Source organism: Taeniopygia guttata, chromosome 18 (assembly GCF_048771995.1).
Source record: "Taeniopygia guttata chromosome 18, bTaeGut7.mat, whole genome shotgun sequence".
Taxonomy (NCBI): Eukaryota; Metazoa; Chordata; class Aves; order Passeriformes; family Estrildidae; genus Taeniopygia; species Taeniopygia guttata.
In genome coordinates this window covers 4,406,108-4,433,584 of record NC_133043.1, presented here as the reverse complement: position 1 = coordinate 4,433,584, position 27,477 = coordinate 4,406,108, and the positions used below count along the sequence as shown (strand labels likewise).

Here is a 27,477-nt window from a genome sequence, read left to right as displayed (position 1 = left end):
GCTTCTGAAAATAGAGTTTTTATTTCTTCATACAAATAATATGAATTATCAGAATTTAATTTTCCTAGAAACATCTTTCTCAGTGTAAAATTAATTTGTGTTGCACATACCACAAAATACTCCATATACTTATTTTTTACATTTTCTTTTTTGTGGCTTTTTTTTGTTTGTTTTTTTTCTATTTTGTTCTTTTTTTTTTTTTTTTTTTTTTTACAAATTGGCTACTACACTGTAGAATCATGTTTCAGACAACACATCACTAATAGCTATACTGCACTTCAGAATACAGGACTGAATGAAACTCAGCCATAAATAAATGTTACAATGTGAAAAAAAATCAACCAACCAAACTTCTAATCACACCTCCAAGCTTAATTTAAATAAGGGGGGGTATTTAAAAAAAAAACCACTGATTCCAATATTAGCAACCAGATGAACACCACAGAAAATTCACCTTCATTATCATATTTGTTAGGTAAGGCTTTTTTACATTAAAAGTCTAGTGCAGACTTCATTATTAAGGATTTTGAGACAATTTGCTTATGGTTAGAAGAATTATTCTTCACTCACTGTATTTGCACTGTCCAACAAGTTTGCTCCACCAGAGTTCTTTGCAGCAGGGCTTGATTATACAAATTTAGCCCACACTCTGCTGTACAGCTGAGCAAGGCATTGGGATATTAAAAACTTGTATCCGGGAAGGCAAGGAAGACGTAGGGGATGCAAAACTCTTCAAGTGTTGAGCAGCCGGCACACACTGCGGAGGGAAGCACCTGGAGGAGCCCATGCCAACACTCAGCTCCTGGAGGCTCCACCAGTGAAACACTCTGGGAGGTGGCACAGCCACGGCTGGGAGCTCACCCAGGGGCCAAGTGGAGAGGTCAAGCTTCTTTCCATGCATTGCATAAGCTGCTAGAAGGAAGACTGCGCTTTGAGAAGCAAAAATCACTTGTTTTTCCACCAGAAAGTATTTTCTTAGTGCCTGCAGTTCCTTCCCCTCAGTCACCCAATAGTGGCAGGGTGTGGGATAAAGCAGACACACTCCTGCACTGTCCTGGCAGCAGGAAACAGAGCCAGGGACCTGGCTGAAGTTGAAGCCAATCCCCTCAAAAGTGCATAGATCCACCCAGCTGCTCAGGCCTGCAGCTGGATTTTACAGGACAGAGGGAAAGCAGGGGCTGTCAGCCTGCAGAGCCCAGCAGGTCCCACATCCCACCTGAACCCTCTGAAGTCAGACTGCATTGGCCCAAAGTGTCATTTCTTCACTAGAAATGGCTCAGGGCAAGGAGGAGAACTTCCCTATTTGTGGGAAGATGTGTTTGGAGGCAAACCCCAAGGAGGGATTTGGATCCTGCTCACAGCAGCTTTGCAGGCAGCTCAGCCTGATTTTATGCTTAAAATCTCCCTTTCCTTGAGGTCACCCACGTGCAGTGCACCCCAAGTGTAAACCCACATATGGTGCTGCGAGTCCCTAAATCCCTTTGGAGGTGTGACACTGCTGAGCAGGTGAAAAGCCCTCAGGTTTAAACAAAGCTCTGAAGGGCAGCTCCCTGGCACCTGCAGCAGACCCAGAGCCAAGTCTGCTCTTTGCTCTGTCTGCTGGAGCAGGACTAGATCAAGACCCAGACAGAGCAGCCCAGGCTTGAGGAACATTTTCATCACCCAACAGCCACAGCAGAGAGAGGGAAGGGGCAGGCAAGGGGGAGGCTCCAAAAGTGAAACAAACATTTGGGAAACACCACCGAATGGGCCCCACCACAGCTGCAATGGGCAGCTCCAAGGGGGAGCTATGGGTAACTATGGAGAGGTGCAGGGCATGGATTTCTATAGGCAAAGCATATGAAGTTAGATGTTCTGCCCTTTGGTGCTTTTGTTGTTTCCAGTTGCACTCACACTGCCTCTGGAAGTGCTCCCATGGCAACATCAGGAGATGCTCAGTGCAGTGCATCATTTCAGGGCTGCAGATGAGGTGTGGGGAGATCTGCTGCCCAAAGTCATCACAGCTCTCTTTCTGTTAAATATTAATGAGAAAGTAATTTCTGCTGCCACCTTGCTCTGGTGTTCCAGTCAAGCTGGCAGAACCTCTGCCAGCAGTGATAAGGCATTGGACACACACAGTGCTTATCAGGAAAGCTGGACCTTCTAAGCTCATAAAACACTGGCAGAGCTCTCAGGACAGCCCACCCAACCTGTCCTGGAGTCCCACAGCAAGTTCTTATACCCGAGGAGAAGGATTTCATTCAGGTTACCGGTTACATGTTTGGAGCCTCCTGTCCTGCTTGGCTGCTAACCCTGTGCTCAGCCAGGGCACCCAGGGACTGCCAGGAAAACCCCAACCCCAGCGTACCCAGATTCCCCCCTGCCTTCCTACAGATTCACCTTTGTTGGTAAAGCAGCACTTCTCCCTGGCTCTAAGCAAATGATGCTCCTTGGGAAAGACCACAGACAGGGTGCTGGACCAAAAACTGCTGGGAATGAAGAGGGCAGAGGGTGATGTTCCCTAGTCTCATGTACTGGGAGGTGCTGCGGTGGCCGTGGGGCTGGAGATAACAGTGCCTGTGCCATGTCCTGGGACACGCTCCATGCTGGGCATGATGCCAGGCAGGCACCTGAGGTCTTCCCAGTGGTTCTGCTGGTGTCTTTGGTGGGTGGAGGGTGCTCCACATGCTGTAGGCACTGCCATCTCCCAGCAGTGCCTGGTGTGCATGGCTGTTCCTGGAGTGATGCTTTCTGCAAGTCATTCTGACCAGCACCACACACGTCGCACACAGACACAGCATTTTACATTTGTCCTGCAGTAAAGATTTTAAATGCATAGCGGGATTGTGGGAAAGAACCTCCTGGACAAAAAGCAGGAAGGAAAATTGTACTGAGCAGAGCTCTGCCCATGCAACAAGCTCTGCAGCTTCTCTGCTGGAAAAAGAGCAGATTGCCCTCCTGGCAATCCTGAGCAGGAGCCCTTGGCTCGGGGTTCCCACACTTACAGCCACTGGGAAAACATGCTGCTGCTCAGCAGAGGTATGTGGGGAGCAGGGATGCCCAGCCTTCCTCCCACCCACCCCAGAGAAACACCCCCCAGGGCCATGGAACTAACCAGAAAACTGTGGGATGAGGGAGCACAACAGCAGAGCAGAGACTGGGACACTGGAATAGGGAAAGCAAGTGTTTATAAAGGCCAGATACCCGTAACAAAAATAAACTTGTGCTTTCCCTCCCTCCCTTCTTTTGATTTTTAAATACAAATTTTGTTTAGGAAAAGTGGAAGCACTGTCTGTTACAAATGAAACCAAAGAGAAAGAAGAAGAGCAAAAAAACAAAGAAAGGAGAGACATTAGAATTAAACACCATGGAATGTTAAACACGTTACAGGCTACCATTCTAGCCAGTGTGGTTAGGCAGCTTAGTGAATTAATTGCTTAGGAATTAAAAATAAATTATTATAAAATAGATTTCTGTACATTTTACATACATATATATCTCTTTATATAAGCAAACCGTGCTGGGTAAGTAATAACAGGGGACTTTCCCATGCCAGGCTCAGTCCCAGCCGAAGTCCTGCCCTGTCATCTGGTAGAACTTCATGTTGAAGGGCCGGTAGAAGTCCCGCAGCCTCTGCACCACCTCCTGGTCGATGTCAGGGTGGGTCCTGCCTTTTGTCTTCCCCAGGCAGTGGGGTTTGCTGCTGCCCTCCGCCTTCTTCAGGCACGGGAAGCCCTTGGTTTTGTTGAAGTAGAAGTGTTTGTCCGTGATGATCCTCTTGAGGCCCAGAAAGTCCTGGACCCTGCCCAGCTCCCCTGCGGGGTCGCTGATCAGCCTCTCCCCGCTGACGAAGAGGATCTGCCCGATGGGGAAGTGGAGCAGCCAGTTCTCCAGGTGCTTGGCGTAGATGCCGATCTGGATGGCGCTCCACGAGGTGTCGATCAGGCCCGTAGTCCTGTTTTTGAAGGTCAGGCTCTCAAAGGTGGGGATGTCAGGCTTCTTGGAGAGCGTCTGGGTGTAGTCCGAGATGGCTCTGGTGACGGGGTCCCGCACCACCACGATCAGCTTGGTGCCCTTGGACATGGAGGAGATGCGGGCTGGGGCCTCCTTGGTGACGAAGTAGCTGGGCGTCTTCTCCATGGTGATCTGTCCCTCCAGCGTCCTGGGCATCAGGTCCCTGCCAGCAAAACACACAGACATAGGTCAGAAGGGCAAGGAAGAGGAACAAAAATATCCATATGCACTTACATATATGTTCACACATAGATACACAAGAATTCTTCTCCCTAAAGTGCCTTCACAGGCCATTTGGATCATACAGGCAAATCCATTTCCCATTGATCTAGAGATTAGGGAGGGATTATTATTAAAGGCCACTGTATTAGAAATCCAGTTGAGTAATCCCCCAGTTATTAATGAGTGGATTAGCTGAGCTACACTCTGCGCTTGGACCACGGCTGAATGTACCACACCAGCTCTAGACTGGTCAGGATGGGTCCTGAGCTGGACCAGGTGGCTGTTCTGGCTCATGACAACACCACTGAGACCTCAGCCCCAATCCAGAGCTCATTTCCCCATTCCCCATGGGAATGAGAGGATGGTACAGCAGAAAAGCAGGAGATCACTAGAGTATGTCTACCTCACTTTTCCCTCAACTCTCCAAGGGCAAAACTTTTCCCAATTCAGGCAAGAGGGTGCAATTTTTCCCTGGCTTGCCAACAGCAGGACTTCACTCACAAGTGTCCTCTTGCATCCAGTTTCACCCCCTGCTTTACTATTCCCTATCACTTGTTTCCTCACATGAACTAGAAAGGGCATCAAGAGCTGCCCATGGTGTATTCAGCGCATCCCAGTCCAGGAGACAATGAAGACAACCCCACTCCAGCACTGCCCCACGGGTTACAGCAGGTCAGGATATGGGATACAACTGTGGAGAACACAACCTTAGCACATGGGCAGGACATCCCTTCACAAGGTACTTTTAAAACTTAAAGCTTCCAGCAATTCCACCTTATTCCCTGGCTATTTCTAATTAACCACATGGGGAAAGAGTAGGGAGCTTGCAGAATTGATGGAAGTGGCATGAAGCAGGCAGAGTAATTGTTTCCTATCATTCACTAGGCAAGACAAAATATTTTCGACTGTTTGCCAGGTCTTTCACTTTATAGCCCAAACGGACTAATTTGCTCTGGGTTGTGAGATAGTTGAAAAGAAAAGGCAAAAGGGGAGTCAAGCACAAAATTAAAGTTATAAAACTTGATTAAGCTTTCAGAGCATCCACCCAGCACAGAGAAATAAGCGGCCAGCATGTGATCTGCAAGCCTGAAGCTGTGCTTCACTCAGCCATAGGACACCACACAGAGGCTGTTCCCAACAGCCATCTTCTCCCTCACTGCTGTTATGCTTCCACAGCAAAGATCACCAGGGCTCTTGCAATTAAAACAGCCACTGATAATTTGTGCTAAAGGCAATGGTTGCCCTGATTAAGAATTCAAGGGAAGAAAACTGACAAATCTGTTCTGAGGGCAAATAACAGGGGATCCAGGAATGAGAGCTCTGTTTGCATCAAAAATCATCCCATGTCTATGAAATTTGGTCAGTAGCTGTTTATGCAACTATTGGTGAGCTCACACTTCACCTGGTATTTCACTTATCAGCCTCTGGCATTACATTTGTGCAATGTGTTTACTGGCAAGGGGCACCCAGAGGCTGCACCTCCATCATCCCTGTGAGCTGTGCCTGGAGACTGCCCATAAAGGCCCTTCTCCGTAGTCCCAAGGTGAGAGACAGTCCCTGTGCCAGGTCTGCATGGCACTCTGGGAGAAGTGGTAATGCACAAGCTGGACTGTGGAGGAAGAGGATATCAGCTTGTGGAAACCTCCAGTCATGGCCAGAGGTGGTGGCAACCCCGAAGGCTGGGATTTCAAGTCCACACAAGTGGAGTTTCACATGCAGACAAAAATCACGCTGGCCTACCAGATACCTGGGATGTGAGAGCTTCTGGAAGCTAGTGTGTGTGCCAAAACCAGCAAGCAGAATAAAACTCTGACTAATCCTTCATCTTTCTGGCCAACTCTGCAATCCCGTAATGCTGTCACAGAATAGGGCCAGTCAATAACACTCAGAGCAACTCTTAAATTTGTCGTGGGCTGATGTAGATTTCAACATTTGTTCATTAAGTGTTGTCTCCTTTTATGGCCACATTAAACCCAAGTTCTACATCCTGCACTGGCCACCAACTGCTTTTCAGCTTGATTTAAGAGGTTGTTTTCCACCCATGAAGTCCTTAATGGCCTAGGGGCTACCTAGAGAGGAGAAAGCCTCCCAAAACATTCTCAGGTTGCCCACGTTCCACTGAAGCCCTTCAGCTTTAGGTCAGGTTCATTGGATTGCTGGTTGTATGGGACCCTGCATTTTGGGACTGATTTCTCCTCCAGGACTACTACAGCCAGTATTTATCAGTCTCGTGGGAATGATGCAAGGTTTATTTTTCCCCTCCTTGCACAAGAAAGGCATTGGGCAGGGCTGGGCTATGAAACAGGAGGAAATTGCTGGGGATGAAGTGCCAAGGCAGTTGATTCAGTTGGGAAACAGAGGTTCTTAATTAGCATTTCAGCAAATACAGAGGAGCTCACCATAAGTGGAAGAAAGCAGGGAGTAACTCTTTACCTAAGAGGCATCCATTGGCCTGGTGTCAGCCCCTTTGCAGAGCAGTTCATCTTCTGGACCCACACTGCAGTTGTGCTGAAAGTATTCAGTTCTGGGCAAGCCTCAACGTCCCAGGTTGTTATTTTTGGAGAGGGCCTGAATTCTTGGCAATTTAAGAACATTTTGCTGGTGACCCATCAGAGCAAGCAAAGCAGAAGGAGGCACATTGACACACCTACTGCCCTCAGGCTGGCCAACACAGACTGTTGCTCACAGAAGGGGAGCAGAGGTAGAAACGGAACCTTCAACCCATGTACAAGGCCTGGATCCACCAAAACCAGCCCTCGGGCCCTTGCTCCTGCTCTCCCTTCATTGTGCCACACAGGTGCCAGGCACAGTCCACAACTAAGACCCTCAAGATTGTCTCAGACTCTGCATTGTTTGTTAAGTGGCTGCATGAAACAAAGACAGCTGCAAGTGAAGCCAAATATTGTGGCCCATAGAGGTGGTTGGAACCTCTGACAACACCACATCCAGGAAAGCAAAGTTTTACTGGATGGGCATGTCAGTTGTGAGGAGCTTTCCCTTGATTTCCATCATCTCCCACAGAGGCACCATCCATCATGCTGGCAGTCAGAGACAGCAGAGCCTCAGGGACAGAAAGAACTGGTACATTGGCTGGTCTGAACTCATAGTGGTGGAAAAATCAGCAAGAAGAATTTATTCCCAGTCAAGCCACGGCTGGAGAAGGGCAACTTGGACCAGCAGAGCACTGCAGCTCCAACAGAACACACTGGACATACATTTTGGTGGAAGGAGGACCAGATCCAGACCTGAACATATCTGCTCCTGGGGCTCCAAGACAGTAAGGGCCATGCTAAACTACAGCTGCTGCTTTGGGAGGGGAAAAAGAGGAGCTGTGATGATGAGAAGCCACAATTTCCTGGCAGGATGCAGTCGCTTGGGAGAAAGGCGTGGGGTCCAGCAGAAACCTGCTTTCAGCTCAGGTGGAGACAGATCACCCCAGGCAGCTTGTGACCGCTGTGGAGCCTCTGTTTCCATGGAGGATTCTCAGGCACCTTCGAGACATGGGCAGCTCCTGCCAGCACTGCCTGACACAAGGTGAGAAAGGCAGAGGTGCAGCTACCACTGCTGTCCATATGGGAGAGCAAAGGGAGATGACAGAGGGAACCAGGCTGTGGGAAACAGGGAGCTCAACTGAGCCCCAGGGCTGGATAGAGACACCACTGAGGGCCATAGTGGAAACTGCAGCTGAAAAATCTTGTATGAAAAGTATGAAAACCTTGGCAAGCCATCCTTCCTGCCTTGTTATCCTCCTGCCTTCTGGCAACCTGGAGTTCAAAGACCTCTGGAGACAGCATCTGCATCCAAATAATCCTATTTCATAGTGACTATGAACTGTTTAATCCTTTCAAACCCACAAATACTTCTGGCCTTGAGAACATCCCACAGCAGAGAGTCCCAGCCCCAAAGCACTGCCTCTACCTGTCATTTGAACTCCATTCCCACTTCCCTGCTTGGGAAGGGATGAGGCACGTGCTTATTGAGCATGGAAGAAGGAAATGAGGATGAGGAGCAGACTCCCAGCACCCTTTATTCCCCACCCAGCCCAGCCAGAAAGCACTGCTGGGGCTCAGCACTGCTGACTAGGGCAGAGCTGCCAGCGACTGGGTCCCAGCAAGGGGAAGAAGTTGCTGTGTGAGCACAGCTATGAATTTTGCACAGCTATGAATTTTGCACAGTCAAAGAGCAAGCCCCTAACCCTGAGCTATTAACATGTCAAGAGGGGCAGAGGAAAAGCTTTTTCTTTAATGAACATTTCCTTGGTGAAGAAATGCACCCTTCGTAGGCGAAGTGATAGGCTTAGTCTAAAGATGGATTGGCCTACTTTACCTATTAACCACTTAAACTAATGTAATAAAGGCTCTCTTCATTCAAACAGCCCTAATCCCCAGCCCCATGCAGCTCTGAAGCCTGGAATAAGAAGGGATACTAAGATGAACTCAGCCAGGCTGATGCCTGGGCACTGGGCAGGGGATTTTGTGGGGTTTTTTAAAGTGCAAACTTCTTCAATGTAAAAATCAGACCCAGAGTGAGATAAATTTACAAAGTGGGGATGACAGGTGGCCACAATGTAATCCAATTCTGAAGCCTAATGCCCTTTGTGGCAGCTTTTGTCTGCACAGAGGGGCTCCAGGCTAATCTGCTGCTACTTCTCAAGGAGGAGCAGGCCAGGGGGGTGAGGGGACCCCCGCAACCTGTTGCTGCATTATTTGCCACAGGTAGGACAGAGCAGTGCAGAGCAGAGCACAGCTGTGGTGTCTGGTTTTATCCCTGGGGACATCTGTTGGTGCCCCCCTGCACCTCCTGCCACAGCCAACACCTGCTGGGATAAGCCCCCGGAGCCCGGGGCAGGGCTGAGCCTGGGTGAAGCCACAACCATCTGCCCGGGAAGGGGTCACTGCCCGGCTGCCCAGCCAAGGCCCAGCACACTCAGGTGTCCTGCAACACCTCCAACAGAAGCCCCAGAGCTGAGCAGCCAGCACCACTCTGGGAGATGTTCCCCCTTCTCCAACAAATTCAAGTAATGAGCCCCACAGGTAAGTCTTAAAATCAGGTTGTCCTGTGATGCAGCTACAGCAGTGGCACCTTGCAGTCTCAAACACCTCTGCTCCACACCACCACACTTCCTCAATCCTCTGTGCTTCCTCAGTTTCCCTCGGGAAAGGTGATAAAACTCTCCTGGAGGAGATGGAGTGCACTCACAGCAGTCCCCACAGCAGCTCTGCCAGCAAATACAGCAAGAACCATTTTAGCGCAGAATTTCTAAACTTTCCCCCCACAGCTGTTCCCTAGAAGCAAGGAAAACATGGGAAATGTAAGGAAAAGCAAGTCAAATTATTTAGGACATCAGCCACATTCATGCCAAATTCACGTCTGTAACCCATAACCATTGGCTCTGCAGCCCAGCACTGCACACACAGAGCATCTGACCTATCTCTGACCAGTTTCTGCCCTATTCCTCACTGATGTTTCAAGAAGACAAAAAGTGATTCCTTTTCAGAAAACCGCATTTTGACAATCTGATTTTTTCTCTGGGGAAAGTGCCTCCCAAATCCTCCCAAGAAACTGCATAAATTAGATTGAAAAGTTATTGCAAGAAGGTGAATAGAAATACAAAAAGGAAACAACAAAGTTCTTCTCCCATCCTAGGGGAAAACAGATCTTTTTAGCCTTCAGAGTAATGACAGAGGGTTTGAAAACCCAAGATGACACCAAGCTAAAGTACAGCCAGTAACAGAACGGCTGATGGGTGATGTCACCATGGCTCCTGAGATATGCCTGTTCCTTGGCAAAGGATGCAAAGCATAAAGGTGGTCTTGGAGGTGGCTGATTGGAGCAACCCCCCTTCCTACCTGAGCTTATGCTCCAGGCAGGGACGCCTCTGGGAGGAAGGCTTCAAGGAGCCGAGACCACCATGGAAACTTGAGAGAAGTGCACCCTCCTTGCAGACACTACATGAATCTGCCCACAGCAGTCCTCTCCTTGTGGCCCTCTCCTCCCCTGTGGCCTGGGGATCTCCAGCCCTAGCCAGAGGAGGGAAAGGGCAGACCAAGAATCGGGCAAGCAGTACAGTGTCCCCTACTGCTTTCCCAGCCTCCATCCAAATTCAGCTCCAGAGGCCTGACACACTTCGTCCACCTAACAATCCTCAGCCGATGTCTCTTCCAACCCCTTGTCTAGGTGGCTGCCCCATTCCTGTGGGTGTTCAAGGCCAGGTTGGATCTGGTCTAGTGGGTGGTATCCCTGCAGGGGGATGACATGAGGGGATATTCAAGGTCCCTTCCAACCCAGGACATTCTGTGATTCCTCCTGAACCTCTGCATGCACAGCCCATCCAAGGCAAGGCTCCTTGCTTTGCCCATTTTCAACAGCCCCTGTCCTCACACCATAGCCCCAGTCCTTGCACCATCTCACCAGTCCATCCCTCCCTCCATCTCCAGCCTAGCTCCAAGTCTGGCGAGCACCATACTTTCCCCCAAGAAATCTCTCTGCCAGGCTGAGGATGCCCGGGCTACTTGGTCATTCCTCTAACAGAAATTCCTCCAGCCCTACAGAACAAACTCAGAATGTTGCCACTGTCACTGGTTAGGTCACACAACAACTGAACACAGGTTGCAGGGATGTGGAGCTTTCTTTGGACTAGGAAGGGCTAAATTTCCAATTATTTTTTTACCTCTTCCCCAAATAACAGTGCGAGATGTTACAACTGCTAAGCAAGAACTTTCCCTTCTCCTTTGCTGGAGCCAGGCAAGATACTCATCAATGTACCCAGTTCATTACACAGGCCCTCCTCTTCTCTTTGTGTAAACACGGAAGCCTCTTTCTACTCCCCACCATACTTAAAAAGCTCTGAACTTCCACTAAATAATTATCTTCACCGGCGGGGAGAGGAGCAGCACTTTACATATCAAAGGGCTGCTTTGGAGGGATTTACAATAATTTAAGATGAAATGGTAAATATTCTATTCACTCCAGTTCATCTCCAGTAATAATTATAATCCTATTAGCAAGGTCCCAAGAAAGTGATTTCATTATCATCTAGCGAGCATCTATGTGGATTTCTTGGAGGGGTGGGATGGGGGAGGCCATGGGCAAATAAAGAAGAAAAAGCAACAAAAGATGCAATTGCCAGCATCTCCCTTCCCCCAGCAGGATTTGGGCTCCATTGTCCCCATGCTTCAATAGTGCTTTGCTCTGAAAATAAGAGCTTTTGAGCGCAGTAAGGGGGTGGGGCTGAAATGAGCATCTTATTCCTTTGGGTCACCGCCGCTCCCCTTTCATGGCCCAGGGTCCCCCTGGTGCTGCTCCGGTGACAAAGAGCGCCCGGTGCTGTTCCGGCAGCCCCGGGCAGGCGGCAGTGCCACAATTAAAAGCTAATTGCTGTTCATGGGTGAGTTCTTTAGAATATTGCCCAGCATCACCGGGCTGTGCTGCCCACCGGTCATTTGAGATAACTCCAATCTGTCTCCATTTCCCCCAGAAAGGACAAAAGGACTGGTTTTGTTTAAAAGCAGAGCAAGGAGAGGGAAGTTCTGTGAAACTCATGATTTAAGGGGGAAAAATCCCCTGAACTCAGCAGGAAATATGACTGAGCTAACTGACAAGCTGGGACTAAAGCCCCTTTATCAGCAGATCGCAGCACCAACTGTCCACACCAAACTGTGTGTTTTATTCCTGGTACATGACACCTCTTCATGCGCCCCGTTGGAGTGTTTAACTGGAATTTATATCTGCAGGAGTGCCTCAGTTGCACCAGCGTAATCCTCTTCCCTCTCTTCTGGCACCTGGAGGCCACCAGTGTGAGTCCCCAGTACTCACACCGCAGCTCAGCTCTGCTCGCTCTGGGAAATCAGCAACTACTCCAGAGCTGCACCATTTGCAGGCTTGTAACAAGCCAAGATTACTGTCACAGCGTGCAAGAGTTTATTGCAAAGCTGTAGGAACATTTTTCTCAATAAATTAAATAGACAACAGCCTGAAAGGGAGGAAAGAGGAAGAATTTTAGGAATCCAGAGAAATTTCAGTGCTTACAACTCATTCCTGGTAAAAAATAAATTCTCTGGACTGCCTCTGTCTCTTATTCTTTTGCAACCAGAAAGACCAGTAATTTCTTCTCCCTCAAGAATTTATAGCCTATAGTTGACATTATATGTACTAACCTCCTACTATGTAAAGATTTGATAGATCCACTTATAGATTCATTGCAAGACAAAGTTCTGCTCTTGAAGAGTGCTAGTTCAACACATCCTTGCACCAGAGACACAAATTCTTGAACTCAGCTTTACTTAAGTAGTACCAATCATGCCCTCATGAGAAGCTGAAACCAGCATCTGGACTAGGTAGGCACTTGCAAGCACAGAATATCCTTGTCCAGAAAAAAAACCCAGCAAAGTAAGAGAGTCAGGGTATAGAGTTATTGGCTTAATTGTGGAGACAAAAAAGACAAAAAGCCCACAGCCCTTGCAAGGCTTTTGCTAGCTCAGAGTAGGCCTGTGCAAAGGAAGCCTGTCTTGGAAGAGGCTTAAAAGCAGATGAAGAAATTATAATGGTGGTATATTCAAAACACATCCATGGTACCCAGGTTAAAGGAGGGTCTCCTGCAGCAGAGGATGTGGGACTAAGACAGTTCACATGAACACGGGGACTCAGGGGTTTGGCTGCAACTCCATCAAGAGAACAACTGGGCTGTTCCGATAAGTCCCAACCAAAGCCTACACCTTGCTGTCAGCTTTCTTGTCCCACAGCAGCCACTCAGACATGTCCAAGAAACACCAATGCCCACTGCTCACACCACAGCCTCTTCCCTCTCACCCCTTCCCTGCCCCCAGGGCTCAGGCACAAACCCCCAGTGTGGCAGGAGCACCAGCCAGTACTGGTGGTAAGTTCAGCCATCGAATCCACAGCCCCAGACAGCTCCCACACCCGCCAATTTGCTCTCTTAATTGTAGCAACAGCACTAATCCTCTCAAAGATGTTAAACCACCTGGGGCACTGCTCCTTACAGGTCTGCAAGACATCTCTCTTCTTCCTAGGTCTTGGGAAAATGCTTCCGTGCAGCAAAGGAAGAAATATAATCAGGTTAAGCCCCAGAGATGTGAGGCTCTGGGATGTGGAGGAGGCAGAAGTGGGTACTGAGACACACAGGGGTGGCGCTGAAGAAAGAATACAGCCTGTTGGCATTCTGCTGCTGTCCCAGGAGCACCAGGTGTTTCAGGAATTAGAGGCCCAAACCAAGGGGCACCAGAACTCATCCAAGGGTTGAGCTACCCACCCCTGCACATGGAACACAACATCCTCCTGGCTCATCCTGCCTGTGACACCAGAGCACCCTGGGGCTCCTGCCCCTGGCCAGGACACCGGGAGGTATTCCTAATCTAGGTAGCCCACAGGAGGTTATCCCACAACCTCATCCCTACAGTACCTCCTCTTCCAGGCCCTGTTCCAGTGACTTGTTTTGCTGGAGGTGCTGAGCCCAGTGAGCAGGGTACACCTCAATTCGGACCCAAAGGGCACCTCTGGTGTAATCAATGCAGGGGAGATGGTCACAGTCGTATGTCATTAACACATTGCCACACTGTTTCTGTAGCTGTGCTGCAATAGGGAACTTGCCCAGTTTCCCAGAAAAGGAGCTGGTTCAACAGAAACAGCCTCTGGTTTGCGCTGTTCTAGGCTGCAGGTCCATGCCAGTTATATTGATATAGATTTCTATGGCCCACACTCCTAAATCAACTTTCTGGTTAAGTAACCATGTAGTGACCATGGCAGTAGCCTCTGTCCAGCCACCAAAAAGCAGCTGAATGTGAATGGCTAACCCTGGTCCACCCCCACTGACACTCAGAAGCACCTGACAAATTTCTACCCAGGAGAGCACCACAAGGAGATTAACATCCCAGGCTTTGCCATTCCTCTGGGGCATTGCCAAGCCACCACATTTCACCTGCTCCAACTCTGCCAGAAAGTGGGGAAAAAAAACTCAACCCACATAGTAAAGAGCCAGCCCCAAAAGGAAATACAAGTCAACAGCCACTCCAGCAAGATATGGGTATGACCATGTTCCCCTAATGCAATGTTCATAAATCACAGCCCTGCTGAGAGGTCTTTTGTATTTTTCCCAACACAGAAAAAAATGCCCTAATCTGTGTGCCTGCACAGGCAGGTAATGAGTTACACTGATAATGTTGCCCTTTGTAAAACACCTGCATGAGTGGCCCAGCATTTGCACAGGGAGGATTTTGTTTGCCACCTTGACACACATTTCTCCTAATTAAGCCCAGCCTTCCTGCTCTGGGTCTACAGCCATGATTAGAGAAAAAAGCCTCCTGACAGACTTTGGAGACCTGAGTGATACCCCAGCTCTCACCCTTCGGATCATAACTCATGCTGGGGGAGTATCCCCAGTGATTTGTCTACCCTTGCACAAAGACATGCCAAAGTCAGGCTTGAACCACTGTGCTGAGTTAGAGCCCCCAAAAGGGACTGGTGGCAGCTCTGCTCCTGCTCCTCAACCTCATCATGGACATAACAAAGCAGGGAGGTGGGAGCAGGGACACTTCATTCACCCAGCAGCACTTTCCTCTGTGCACTGACATGCCCATGTCTTCATGTCACATCTGAAACAGAGACCACTAGCTCTTCTAGAGCATGTGAGAAGGGATCTCACAGGGTGGCCAGGGCCAGATCAGGCTTGAAACAAATCTTAAGACACACTTACATCTACAGTTTTTCAAAAAGCCACGTAGGATCTCCAGGAATTCACTTTCTGCACCTAGAGGGATCCAATGGGCATCCAGCACCACCTGAACAGCAAAGACCCTCAAAACAACAGCACAGAAAAGTCAGCTTTCCATTTTCATTATGAAAAAAGAAAGTTATGTTTTTTCTGCCCTTTCTGATCATGTACACATGTTCCACAGGCCAAGTAATGCCAGCAAGGTGCTGCCAAACCTCAGCTGCATGAGTCCACCTGCCTCTTCAGCAGCACCCAAACCAGCCTTGAAACTGTGCAGCACTGAGGCTTCTCCTCAATGTGATGAAGGGAAGGGGATGCCCCTCTGACCATTAGAGGACCTTCCCCCCATGGCCAGTAACAGCATGGAAGAACGAATCCATCAGAGGAAAACTGGGAGGGTGCTCAACCAACTAAGCGTGTCCTGTACTCACCAGTTGTTCATTACCCTCAGCATCTCATTGAGTGGGTCAAGAACTCAAAATTGGTTTAGACTATATTCCCAGCTGAGACACCTAATTAACTTCTGAAAGTCTCCTGCTTCCTTCTCAGAAGGGAGGGGTGGCACCAACCACAACCATCTGTAATCTGGGCACTGGCCAGGTCAGTGTGACCCTCATTGGGATGAGCTGATTTTGCCACCCACTGGAACAAAAGGCCTGGCAAATTAATACACCGGTGATCTTCTCAGTACTGATCCCTAAATGCATTTTAACACAAATGAGATTGTCACCTCAACTCATTTGTTAATGGATTTGTGATTCGCTTTCATAAAGGAATAGCGCTGGAAATCAAGAGCTCTCCATGGCAAACAGACCAGGGCAGTGAGACATCTGTCCAGAAGGAGATTTTTTCCATCAACATCTCTAGTCAGGTGAGGATGAACCTCCTGACTCTCCCCTCCCTTTGACACCTCACATCAAGTATCAAAGAGAGAAAAAATACAATTGATTTCCAGGACTAAAACCCAGCATGCCCATTGAGGATTTTGGGCTGCAGGTTTGTGGTGCCACCACATCCCTGCATCCCCAGTGACACTGCAGGACTCGGCATAAAGCAGAAGGAACCAAACCAGCCTTGGGAAGGAGAGAAATTCCCAGTGAAGGAGGGAGACAGGTGCCAATTAGGGAAACATGAGGGAGCAGGTCTGTCTGCAGACTGCCTTTCTGCCCAGTCATTACCTGGGATCTTGGTGTGGTCATAACCAGTCAATGACACCCAGCCAAGAGCTCTTTAAAGAGCAGGCTCAGCTGGTGGAGATGCTCTGCTGCAAGTACAACAGATGCAAAGCGCTACTTCTCATTAAAAAGGTATTCACATAATTAGAGACTTCACATGGCCATACCAATGATTTGATCTAGTCCAGAGCACTCAGGCACTATTTAAGAGGGCCTGCTTGCCATTTCTGATGGCTTGGGCTGTCTTTGTGTGTAACCCTGCCATCTCCTCACACCCCATGCACAGTGATGGCAGGTCCATGGCTATGGTGACTACCAGGAAGTGCCTTATGAGTAAAACTACATGTGCCAAAGCCCTCCAGCAACCTCCAGCATCCCACCCTGCTTTCATTCAGAGTCAATTTCCTTCCAGAGCCAGCCATGGGGCTGAATTATCCACAAGTCCTTCAAGCTCTTGTACATAAAGAGCACCATGGGCCAGTCTGCCAAGGCCTTAGAGTACAACCCAAGTGAAATGACTTTTCCCTGAACACTGAGGACTCTCAGTGACAGCTATTATTATTCAGATGAAATCAAGTGTCAGATTAACAAATCAATGGGTGTAAGACTATAAAATGGGTGACTACTGAACTGTCCAAACATATGGATGAACCAAAAGTGAATTGTAATTGACTCACCCACACCTTTGATCTCTACACCCTTGGGTTCTTAAAGAGACAGCGCAACCACCTCTGACCCAGCTGAACTGATCTGGGACTCCACTGTGAGCCTCACAAAGTCCTTTCTCTCTGCCTCCATCCCCAGCATGTAGATGTAGCCTAGTGCTTGAAAAGTGAGAAAAGTCAGCTCTGCCTTGGAGAGCCAGGGAGCTGGAGATGGATAACCTACACCAACAAAACACAACCTCTCACATGGAGCCCATCACCCCAGGCATCTCCTCCACCACCCTCACCCCCAGTGGTGGCCCTCAGTCAACTAGACATGCATGAGGAGATGTCCTAGGAAGCAGCAGAAGAGGGTCCAGAGCAAATATGGGCAGTGACGATGCTTATTCCCTAACTCCTGGAGCCAGGCGTGGGGTTTCTTTGGTTTTCAAAGATTTCCCTGTGCAAAACAAGGATCAGACTTTGCTGATGGGTTCAGGGCATGCATATGCCCCTGCTGTAAAACCTAGGCTGGTCTGGAAGAGCTGGAAGCTGCTCTGCCCTTCTCCAACTGCCTTGACAGCACATAATCACTAATGCTTGATTAAGAAATCTGATGTTTAATTTTCCTTAGGATGTTTATGCAGCTACATTGAAAATAACACACAGCTTAAATAAATGTTATTCCTAAATTTTTACATTTGGAGTTTGGAGAGAGCTTTGACCAGTTTTAGATCAATATGTGAGAAAATTAATAAGAGTATTATTAATTTTGATACCATACAAACCTCAGCTCCTCAGGAATCACAAGGCAAGCAATAGCTTGGGTTTAGTTCCAAGCTTCATTACAAACATAAGTTTTTGTAGCTCTTCCAAGAAACATAGCTCAGCTTATTCTTCCCCTCCATTCTGCAAATGCCAACCAGCATGTCTTCGAGGAGGTTTTGAACCCCACACTGTAGTTTCCCCATGTGCCCCATGATGGGGAACAAGCTGTCCAGCTTAGCTCTTGCTATACTGAGTCTTAAAGCAACAGGAGCTTTGGAATGCCTGTTGCTGAAGGCAAATGCCAGCAGGTATTCCCAGCTCAGGGCTGCTCCCCATCAGGCACGACCAGTGAGTAAAGCGATTCACTCGGGAAGGCAGAGCCTTGGCAGCCTGTCCTCCGGCACCAGGAGTGGGTTTGATGGGGGAACTGGGTGAGGCAGAGCAGGCATTGCTCTGCCCCCATCATTTCTGGGCTCTGACCCAGCTGTGCAGCTGCTTAACCCAACTGGTAAGCCCTGCTGGAACAGATGAGCCTGCCACAACTGCAGGGCTCACCCCAGAGGAGCCCCGGAAGAGGAAGATTGTGGGGAGGAAGGTGGAGAAGAGGAAACCCACAGGCTCTTAAGCTACTTTAGGACCACATGAGCTTTCTGTTTATATATAGCCTAATTAATTATTACACTGCATTGAGCAGTTTGACCTTGGAATCTTCTCTAGGAGGAGGCAGCAGTAGCAGTGCAGCCAGGGCAGCTGGCCAAGGCTCTGGTGTGTGCATGGTGGCTCCTCCAGCACAATCCAGCAGTCTGGGCAGCACCAACCCGTCATTACCCAAGCAGACAGCAGCTCCCAGGTTGAAACCCTAACCGGCTATTCCACTTCTGCTTTGGCAAGGCTGATATCTCCTCTCAAAGCTTCCTTCCCTGCTCAACACCCTGTATTAGCTATTCCCTCTGCTTTTCCAAATGCCATGCAGACAGCCCAAGGCTCATTAGTTACCAGACCAGCTCAAGAGGGAAATTAAAAGGGGAGGAAAAAAAGGTGTTACAAGCTTTGTGTAAAATTGCAGCAAGTTCAGTGCACTGCACTGGGGAAAGGGAAGATGGGCTTTGCTAAGCATGTCCTCGATAAGGAGCAATGCCCAGGCTGTCCGGCTTTTTGTAGCTCACTTTGGTTGGTCCAACCATAGTAAAGTCAGAGCAGGATTCTCAGAGCCACCAGACTTCTACCACTGCCCCACTGGTCGCAGGTGAGACCTCCATGAGCTTGCTCCATTCCAACCCACTTGCGGAAGGTGGAAGCCCCTAGCACTCAGGACACTGGCTCTGATCTGGCACAATTCACTAAATGTGGCACCAGAGGCGTGTGCAGGGGGTTCAGAGCAGAGGCACAGCACCTCAGTGGCAGGCAGCATGTCTGTTCCCACACGCAGAGACACGGGGTTCTTCTGCAATTCACATTTAGCAACAGCATTCACAGCCCTGTGTACAAACAGCTGAGGACCGTGTACAGCCACTCCGGGACAGAAGGGCTGGGACACACCTCCTGTTTACTCCAGCACCTCCTGAATTCCTTCCAAGTCTAATACATCTTTAGAAAAACAAACTGAAGGCAAGCCAAAGCTGCAGGCCTTGCCAGTTTTGAAAAATATATTTCATAGCTCAGTGAAGAAGCAAAGCACTTTATTAGGAAGGCACTGGGGTTTCATCCTCCCCCTAGTGACAGGAGGATCCATGTTCTGAGCCTGTTCAGCAGCCCCTGGACCCCAGTCCAAATCAAAAATACTACTGGAGCTTAACCCCAGCGCAACTGCCCTTTCACTATATGAGCACTTTTCCAAACATTTCCTATGTCTCCCTGTGCTATTCACCCACAGCTGAAGTTTTAAGTTTTCAAGTTTCAAGTCTTTCAAGTTTTAATGCAAGTTTGCATTTGATAATCAAAAGAGGCTGAAAGCTTGGGGCTTTTAATATAAAGCTTGTCAAGATGCTTTATTGAAATTTATAATTGTAATGGATTTTGGTTTCTGTGAGGACTTTTTCTGCACAGTCACATGAATACACACTGAGGGTCTGATCTTGGAGCCCATCCCTAGGCAGAGTTCTGGACTGTGTTAGACACAGTCATGTTCAGTCTCTGTCACCACATGCTGCTGAAGACTCATCTTCTCATCAGAGAAAACTTCCCACATGAAAAAGTGTATTTTTAAAGGGAATTAGTGTAGCAGAATACAGTCACACTCAGTACTGTTGGACCATGTTTGTGGCAATGCAGGATTTGGCCTTGTGTTCACTTTTAGGAAGGATGTATCAAATGCACACATCCACCTATAATACTGTACATTGGCATATAAAATTAAAGCCTGTGCACAATAATTCTCCCTCTCTTCTGGAAGAGCTGCCTGCTGCAATGACAGGAATTCAAAGTCTGGGCCAGTTCCAGGGAAAGGTTAAAACTGTTCACTTTTATTACAAACCAGCCACTTTGGTGTATTCATAGAAATCCCCAGCAGTAACAAGCAGAGAAGACCGGCCAAATTACAACTCTGACCTATGGAATTTTATTAGCACAACACTCACAAGAAGACCAGGACAAGGGAGGACGACACCCATCAGCACAGGGATAGCAAAGCCAGGCTCCATGTGTGACACCTCACAAGCCACATCGAGGGCAGGGTAAGCCACGCTGCTCTGCATCCCAGACAGGCTGCAAATTAAACTCTGGGTCAGACCTGCTGCCAAACAGAGCCATGACTCCCTTGATGCCAGGGCTAGATCACACCATCCCTCTATAGAGATGTTCTTCCTCCCTCCCTTTTTTGCACAAAGAGAAGAAAACAAAACTGCTGTAGAAGCAGGCTAGTTCCAGGGCATTTCCAAGGAGGTTAACGCAGATGCAAAGCATTTAGCAGAACCTGGAATTATTTTTCTCTAAATAAAGTTTCCCTAACCGCCACGTGGCAGGGCACTGCCATGCTCACATATCTTGATGGAAAGATTTTAAAAATGGAATTATTCATTTACCAGAAATCACTGTGATATCTGCTAGCAGCACCTGTACACCTATTTTTCTCTAGCATTCCCACCAACATCATCAAAAGTCCCAAACAACCAAGTTTCTGGTTTTATCTGAATGATTCCTGAGGCCACAGGGCCAGGAAGAAAGGTCAGGCAGACAAGCAAGGCAGCTCCCAGAAGTCCCTCCTCCCCTCTGGACCTTCCCAGTACCACATGTTAAATCATCATCACTGAGTTAATTTCCTCCTCATTCATGGCTATTCCTAAGAGGAAAACCACCACAGGGAATGCTCAAAGCCAGCGTGGCACCTGGAGAGATTGTCCCCATTGGATCACTATTATGAATGGACTACGGTACACCACACATCCCGGCCAAGCAGACCCTGCTCTCCCTAGGAAACAGAGGGACTGCCATTGAGGTGCTGCTGACCTCCATTTCTTGCCCTCATCTGACCCATGGCACAATGTGATGCCCTTCCCCACTTGTCTCTGCACTCCTTCGTGCCACCTTCAGAGTGGGAACAACTCCCCGAAGGCAAAGTTACACCACCACAAACACCTGTCCTGAATTCACCCCACTTTTCCTCTGAGCCTGCTGATAATCAATATGTTTCGTCACAGGACCCCTTGTTTCCATTAAGAAAGCTAAGATAAGGTCCATTTACCCTGTTGCCTTCTGGCTGCTGCTGGGCTGAGCACCTCTAAAAAGTACATGGTGTTTTTGGAAAGCTAATTAAACACACAGCAAGCTGCTGAAAGACCTGGAATTGCAATGGTTAGGGCAAGTCCCAGTACAGTCATCAGCAGCAAGTCAGGACCCAGCACAGCATTTAGTCATTTCCCACAAACCACGGAAGAAACCTCTCCAGCCCATCCTCACACACCACATGGTGACAACAGGTAGTAGCTGATAGCCCCTGACCCACTAACAGCACCACTGAGACAACATGCCCCACTATTTGCTGTTCTTTGAACCCATTTGTTACCCATCCCACATGACCCTGGCCCTGAACCCATTGGTCCCTCATGGTCATACCACCAGGAGACATGAATCCTACGCTGAATGATCACTAAATTAGACTTCTTCCTAGCTGTGATGAGTAAATAGCCCCAAACACAGGCTCAAGTGAACAGAGCAGCTCAGCAAGAGAGCCCCGAATACAGGACATTCCTATCATCAGGCAGATTGGAAATACAGCTCCAAAGAACAGTAGTTCGGGGAGAGTTTCTATAGCCACTGCACCCAGGGCTTGCTGGATGCTTTTAAAAACAAAGGCTTGCCTGGAAGTGCCTTGAGATATCCAACTCTCGGTGTGTGTTACAGACACCTGCCATGGCCCACTTGAAAAGAAAAAAGCAATAAATCCCAAACTCAGAGTTGAGCCCGTGGGTTTTCATTCCCATCATTTTCATGCCAAGGAGCACAATGCTCCCGGCAGGCCACAGGGTCTTGCACTAACATGATTAGCCAGGCAGATCCACCATCCGCATCCGTCACCCCCAACGCATGGTCAACTTTGAAAAGTTCAGCAGCTCAACAGGTGAGGCCATGAAACCCGATCACAACAGACAATGTCATCCCCCCAGCGTCGTGCTGGGAAGAACATGTCACGTGCGTCATATCAGGCAACATGCTTGAAACAGAGCATGCACTGAAACCCCAGCAACACGAATAATCTTTGCCATCTGTTTGAACAACTCAACCCTCCTCAGATCTAAAGGAATGATCCCATGCAAACACAAGGGCCTTGCTGACTGATTATAGCAGCCCAGCCCTTCTTTTTGGGGGCCATTTTCCTCCCAACGTTGCACAGCAGCTCAAGACAAGTCATGGGGAGCTGCTGCCGTGGCCAAGGGTGCACTGAACTCCATGCACATTCTGAGGGGACCACTGAGAGTCCCCACTTGCTTAAGCACAACACAATGCAAAGTCAATAGCTGAGTTTTAAATATTTTTTTCACATCAAGAAAAGAAAATCTCAATACAAAAATTGCTTGGCAAAACCTTCCCAGAGAACACAACTGTCCTTTAGGAGATGTTTCTTCTGAGCCAGCACAACTCACAGGAAGGCAGTGGAGGAACCAGTCTTTGCTCAGATGTAGTTATTTGCACCCAAAGTCCAGTTGGGAGTATCAGGACTGTTCCCAAACTTCCTGGGGCCAATACACCATGTGACACTCAGTGGAACCCAACCACAGTTCTGTCTGTGCTGCTGGGTCCATGCATCACTGGGAAGGCAATTAAGCAGCAGGTATTAAACCTTAATTAAAGCAGAGATTATAGACAGTGGCCCAACACGGGGGCAAAATCCTGCCTTGCTCAAGATTTGGTTCATCAGGACTTTCACCCCAAACTTTTAATCTTATACTTCCCTTGCTCACAGCCTGGCTGATTGCAAGCACCAGCTTGTACCCTCACATATTCCTTGGGGAAAAAAAAAGGAGGCTCATAGGAAAAAAATAAAAAAAATAAGGAAGTTTCTCCCAATTCAGGAATTGCTTTCAAGCAACTTTGCACCCTAAAGTCCAATCAATTTTGGAGTCTAAGAAATGCATATTTGAAAGAGTTTATCACACATCACCAGACCACAGGACCTGAGCCTGCTGATCCAAATCACCCATTCCCAGCAAGGACAATGAATTAAGGCACCTAGGAGTAGTGGGAAGACAAAGCACCAGCATTTTAAGAATTTTCCATAAGAGAAAAGAAGAAAAAAGGAGACATGGTCTCCCTGGTGAACTGCTAGAGGCAGAGCAGCTCACGCTAGTCCTGCTGTCACAGTTACAGCCGTCACAGCCACAGCACAGGGGTTCCTAGCAGAGAGCTACAGACTTGAAATATAAATCTGTGATATTGAGTAGGACTGACAACACCCAGCCCAAGGCAGGAGGGACTGGGCATTACAGCCTACTGGGCTGAAAATGATAATAAAAAAAGAAAAAACCCGAAACATGTAACACTAATGACAATCATTTTTTTTTCTTGCAATAATTATAGCACAACAGGCTTTCAAGTCCATAGGACATTTCAAAATGCATCATTGTTGAATCAAATGAAGAAAATAATAAAAGAAACTCAACAACTGATTTGCTAGGCTTGGAAGAAATATTTTGTTCCCCCACCAAGCTCTACAGTAAACCACAAAGAGTGCAGCGACATCCCTGAGGCTGCTCAGCCCGACACAGGCACACGGTCTGTGGAGCTGAACTCCCTACTGTCACAAAGAGGAAACTTCTCTACTATCCAAAAATTCAAGGCACTTCATAAAATAAGTTTGCAATAGTGGCTGGATCCCATTTCTCCTCTGTCATAATACATATTTTCACTAGAAGCAGTTAACATGCTGTATTCATTACGGAGTGGAAGGGGGGAGGTGAGAAAACCCCATAATGTGTATACAGAAGTTATTTCCACCAAATTTTAGTCATCTCACTATCAAAAAAACCCATTTAATTTGTCCTGTTTCCCCCCAGCTTTTCAGGAATGATACTCAGCACCACTTGATAGTGTTCTGCATTCCAAACAAACGAACAGATTTCATTTCACTTGACAGAAAATGGAGCAAAGAACAAGTTTGTGTTTCCTTCTTCTAAAGTTATTTTCAATAGATGAAAACTTCAGGCAGAAATAAATAGTTAAACCGGATTAAACACAATCACCTCCAAAAATCAGAATTCATCAAGCTAAACAAGTAAATCTCATGCCCTTCCATCTTGAAAATCTGAAAAATATTTTGGATGGCAGGAACAACTTAAACTTAAACTCCTAACAAATATAAACAGATTTAGCCAATTAGCTAAAATATACTTTAAATGAGACATGGGTCAAAAATTCTATCTTCATCTTTTCAAAGCCAGGCAATTGGATTTGCACTGCACTCTGGGTGCTGAGGACAGACTAACTCCCCCAGTTCCAAAGTTCAGTAGATTTGAGCAAAAGTATCTGAAAAATAGAGATGAGGCTTACCCAGCTCACTGCAAGATGCTGACACCACACACCTTTTATAGCATCTTTAATCCAACTGTACTGGAATACTAATAAGAAAATATAAACACATCTCCTTATAGATACTAAGATAATAAATAAAAACTTCATTAGGTCTGGGAGAAATAAACATGTTCTTGAGGAGTGCTGGGAAGCCAAGATTCACTGAAGTCAGCATGAGCTTAGAGTTATTACTCTATAGGACTTGACTTTAAATGACTAAATTTATAGTAACAAACTTCTGCATCTAATTCTAATTAAGTTAGAAATAACGCGCAATACATAACAACTTGTCTGCTGGTTTTCATCCTCCCTCAAGTATTTTGCATTATTTAGTCCCCCCTAATTGACCCAGGCGCAGTCCCACAGACAGCCAGACACACTCCCATCTTCGGGGTGAATCACGCACGACTGATTTCAAGACTTCCAGCATCTCTTGCTGCTTGAGAGCATCACCATTCAGACCTCAAGATTTGTCAGATCTCAGCTAAAACAGCCCTTTCACAAAGATACAAATTAAAAACTACAGTGTATTTGCAGGGATAGGGCCCACGCTGCTTAAAATTCAGCAGCTGATAAGGTGAAGTTTTAGGAAGTTAAACAGAATACCTGTTCTCCAAATTTAAAAATAATGTGTATCCTTTAAATATTGGCTTTCACCCACTACATCTGGGATAACAGATGAACTCAATCATAAGCATTATTCTCTCCTTCTCCCCTTCCACCTCCTACTTGTAAAAGATTAATCAACCATTTTATGGTCTAATTTAGGTGTCTAATTAAAAACAGAGTTCAACACATACAACAGCATTTTGCTGATAAATCCTGACAGGTTTTATGCTCTGTTATATGCAAGTTCTCCTTTAAAATGTGAAATTTTTAAACTCAGTTGAATTTAGAAAGGTTTCATTTCGGCTGCTGTGGGACAACACACTACAGCCTCCACCAGGATGAGAGAATTTCCTAAAACGAAACAGCTTTCAAAAATTACTTCCTTCTCATCTGATCTTATCCTGCACTTACTTCACTAACTGCTGAGGGATGGCAACACTAAAACAGAGGAGGCATAAACCTAATCGGACTTGCCGGGTGGGAGTTTCAAGACTACAAAGAGGTTACAATTCAAAACTTCACAGCTCCCATCTAGCTTCAAAGTTTCCATTTCGGCTTCTTCAGCATTCCGGTAAACACTCAGTAGAAAGGCATATTCAAAATGTCTCGATAAAGGAACTTCAATCGGAAAAGGGTGAGAAAGGCACTGAAATGAGGGTCGCCCCACGTTCCGTGTCCGATCGCGCTTCTCCTCCTCCGCACCCACTGTCGCCCGCTCCGCCGAGCCCACCCGCACACAGACATCCCGGACCGGGCTGCTCCTCGCAAAATCACTTACATTTTTATACGATACAAGCCAGAAATTTATAATTTTCTCCCAGAGCAAAGGGTTCATCCCGTTCCCGACGCGTCCGTTACCCGCTACACCCCACACCGCTCCCGCAGCGCCGGACTGGCGATCGCGACCTCGGGCAATCGATCAGCTCCAGAGATGATTACGGGGAAGGAGAAAGTTAACGGAGACTGAACGCAGCGAGTGAGGAAGTTTTATCTGGAACGTGGAGCTGCAGCCTGCCAGTTCCAGGCAGCGCTCCCGGAACAGGTCAAACCCCCTCCAAACGAGCAAAAAAATTCCCAAACGGGTAAATCCTCCCCATCTCGCCTCCCCCACTCCCCCACACAAAAAAAGGGAAAAAAAGAGAAAACTGTTCAAGTCTCACCCCAATGGATTAAAAAAAAAAACCCAAAAAACAAACAAGCAAACAAAAAAAAACCCCAAAAAACCCCAACCCCCCCCCCCCCCAAAAAAAAACCCAAACCCCAAATGGGTCAAAAACCCCGCAAACACGCGGTCGCTGAGCGCACCGTCCGCCAGCCCGTGCAGACCCGGGGGACACAGCAGTCATCCCTCAGCAACACTCTGAGCTGGAGGAAAAGTACGCTCCCACAAAAGACCTGGAAGTACAGCGGAATAAGAGTATTTAAAAATATTAAATTAATATTTAACCTTTATATAAAAATTAAATACGGTTTGGCTCGCGGAAAAGCTGCAGACGTCCCGCCGCCGCCTGGGCTAACGGGGACCGCAAGTTGCGCGCTGGGTTTATTATATTTTTAGGGGTTGTTTTTTCGGGGGAGAGCATTTAGCGGAACATTTACTCTTCGCCCCGGGCGCTCCCCAACGTGCTCCGGAGCGGCCGCATCCCCGCGGCGGAGCGGCGAGCGCAGTTCGGCCGGGACCCCGTTCAGCCCGTCCCGCCGCGGGGCCGCTGCCCGCCCCGGCCCGTACCTGTACCAGGCGAGTCCCCGCTCGTAGTTGCGGTCGAAGAAGTGGGGCTCGGCACCGACGGCGCGCACGTCGGGGTGCACCCGCAGGAACTCCAGCAGCGCCCGCGTCCCGCCCTTCTTCACGCCGATGATGATGGCCTGCGGCAGCCGCTTGGTACCGGAGCCGTTGAAGAAGCTGGAGATGGGGCTGCCGGCGTCGGGCGCTGCCCGTTGCTCCTCCAGGCTGCTCTCCTCGCCCGGCTCTCCCGGCAGCAGCGGCGGGGCGGCGCGGGACGGCGCGGCTGAACCGTGGGTCGTCAGCCCGGCGCAGGAGCCGGCGCACGAGTAGAACATATAGAGCCAGAGGAAGAGCATGATGAAGAGCAGCAGCAGCCTCCGCCTCAGCGGCGGCAACGCGACGGAGACATCGAGGCAGCGGTTCAAGCGCTGCCCCATGTGCCCGCGGGCGCACCGGGATGCATGGCTGGAGCCCGCGCGGCTCGGATCAGCTCTGCCCGGCGCCTCATGGGCACCCGCGGAGCCTCAGCACGGCCCCATCGCCGCCGGCGCCCGGCGCTGCCGCCCGGCCCGCTCCGCGCCGCTCCCGCCGCCGCAGCGCAGGCAGAGCGGC

The 27,477-nt window shown here is 48.4% G+C and overlaps 1 protein-coding gene across 1 annotated transcript; it reads right to left on the bottom strand.

Annotated features, from left to right (window-relative positions):
• LOC100232659 (heparan sulfate glucosamine 3-O-sulfotransferase 3B1) lies at window positions 1-27,477 on the bottom strand. Its single transcript, XM_002195095.7, has 2 exons — window positions 26,869-27,477; window positions 1-4,156 (listed from the first exon to the last, which is right to left on the bottom strand). The coding sequence occupies exons 1-2, from the start codon at window positions 27,300-27,302 to the stop codon at window positions 3,538-3,540; spliced, it is 1,053 nt and encodes a 350-aa protein (XP_002195131.4). The 5' UTR covers window positions 27,303-27,477; the 3' UTR covers window positions 1-3,537.

Coding starts and splice junctions, on each gene's coding strand:
- LOC100232659 (XM_002195095.7), bottom strand. CDS start 27,302: ATGGGGCAGCGCTTGAACCGCTGCCTCGATGTCTCCGTCGCGTTGCCG. Junction 4,157..26,868: donor CGGGGACTCGCCTGGTACAG/GTACGGGCCGGG, acceptor TTTTGCTGGCAG/GGACCTGATGCCCAGGACGC.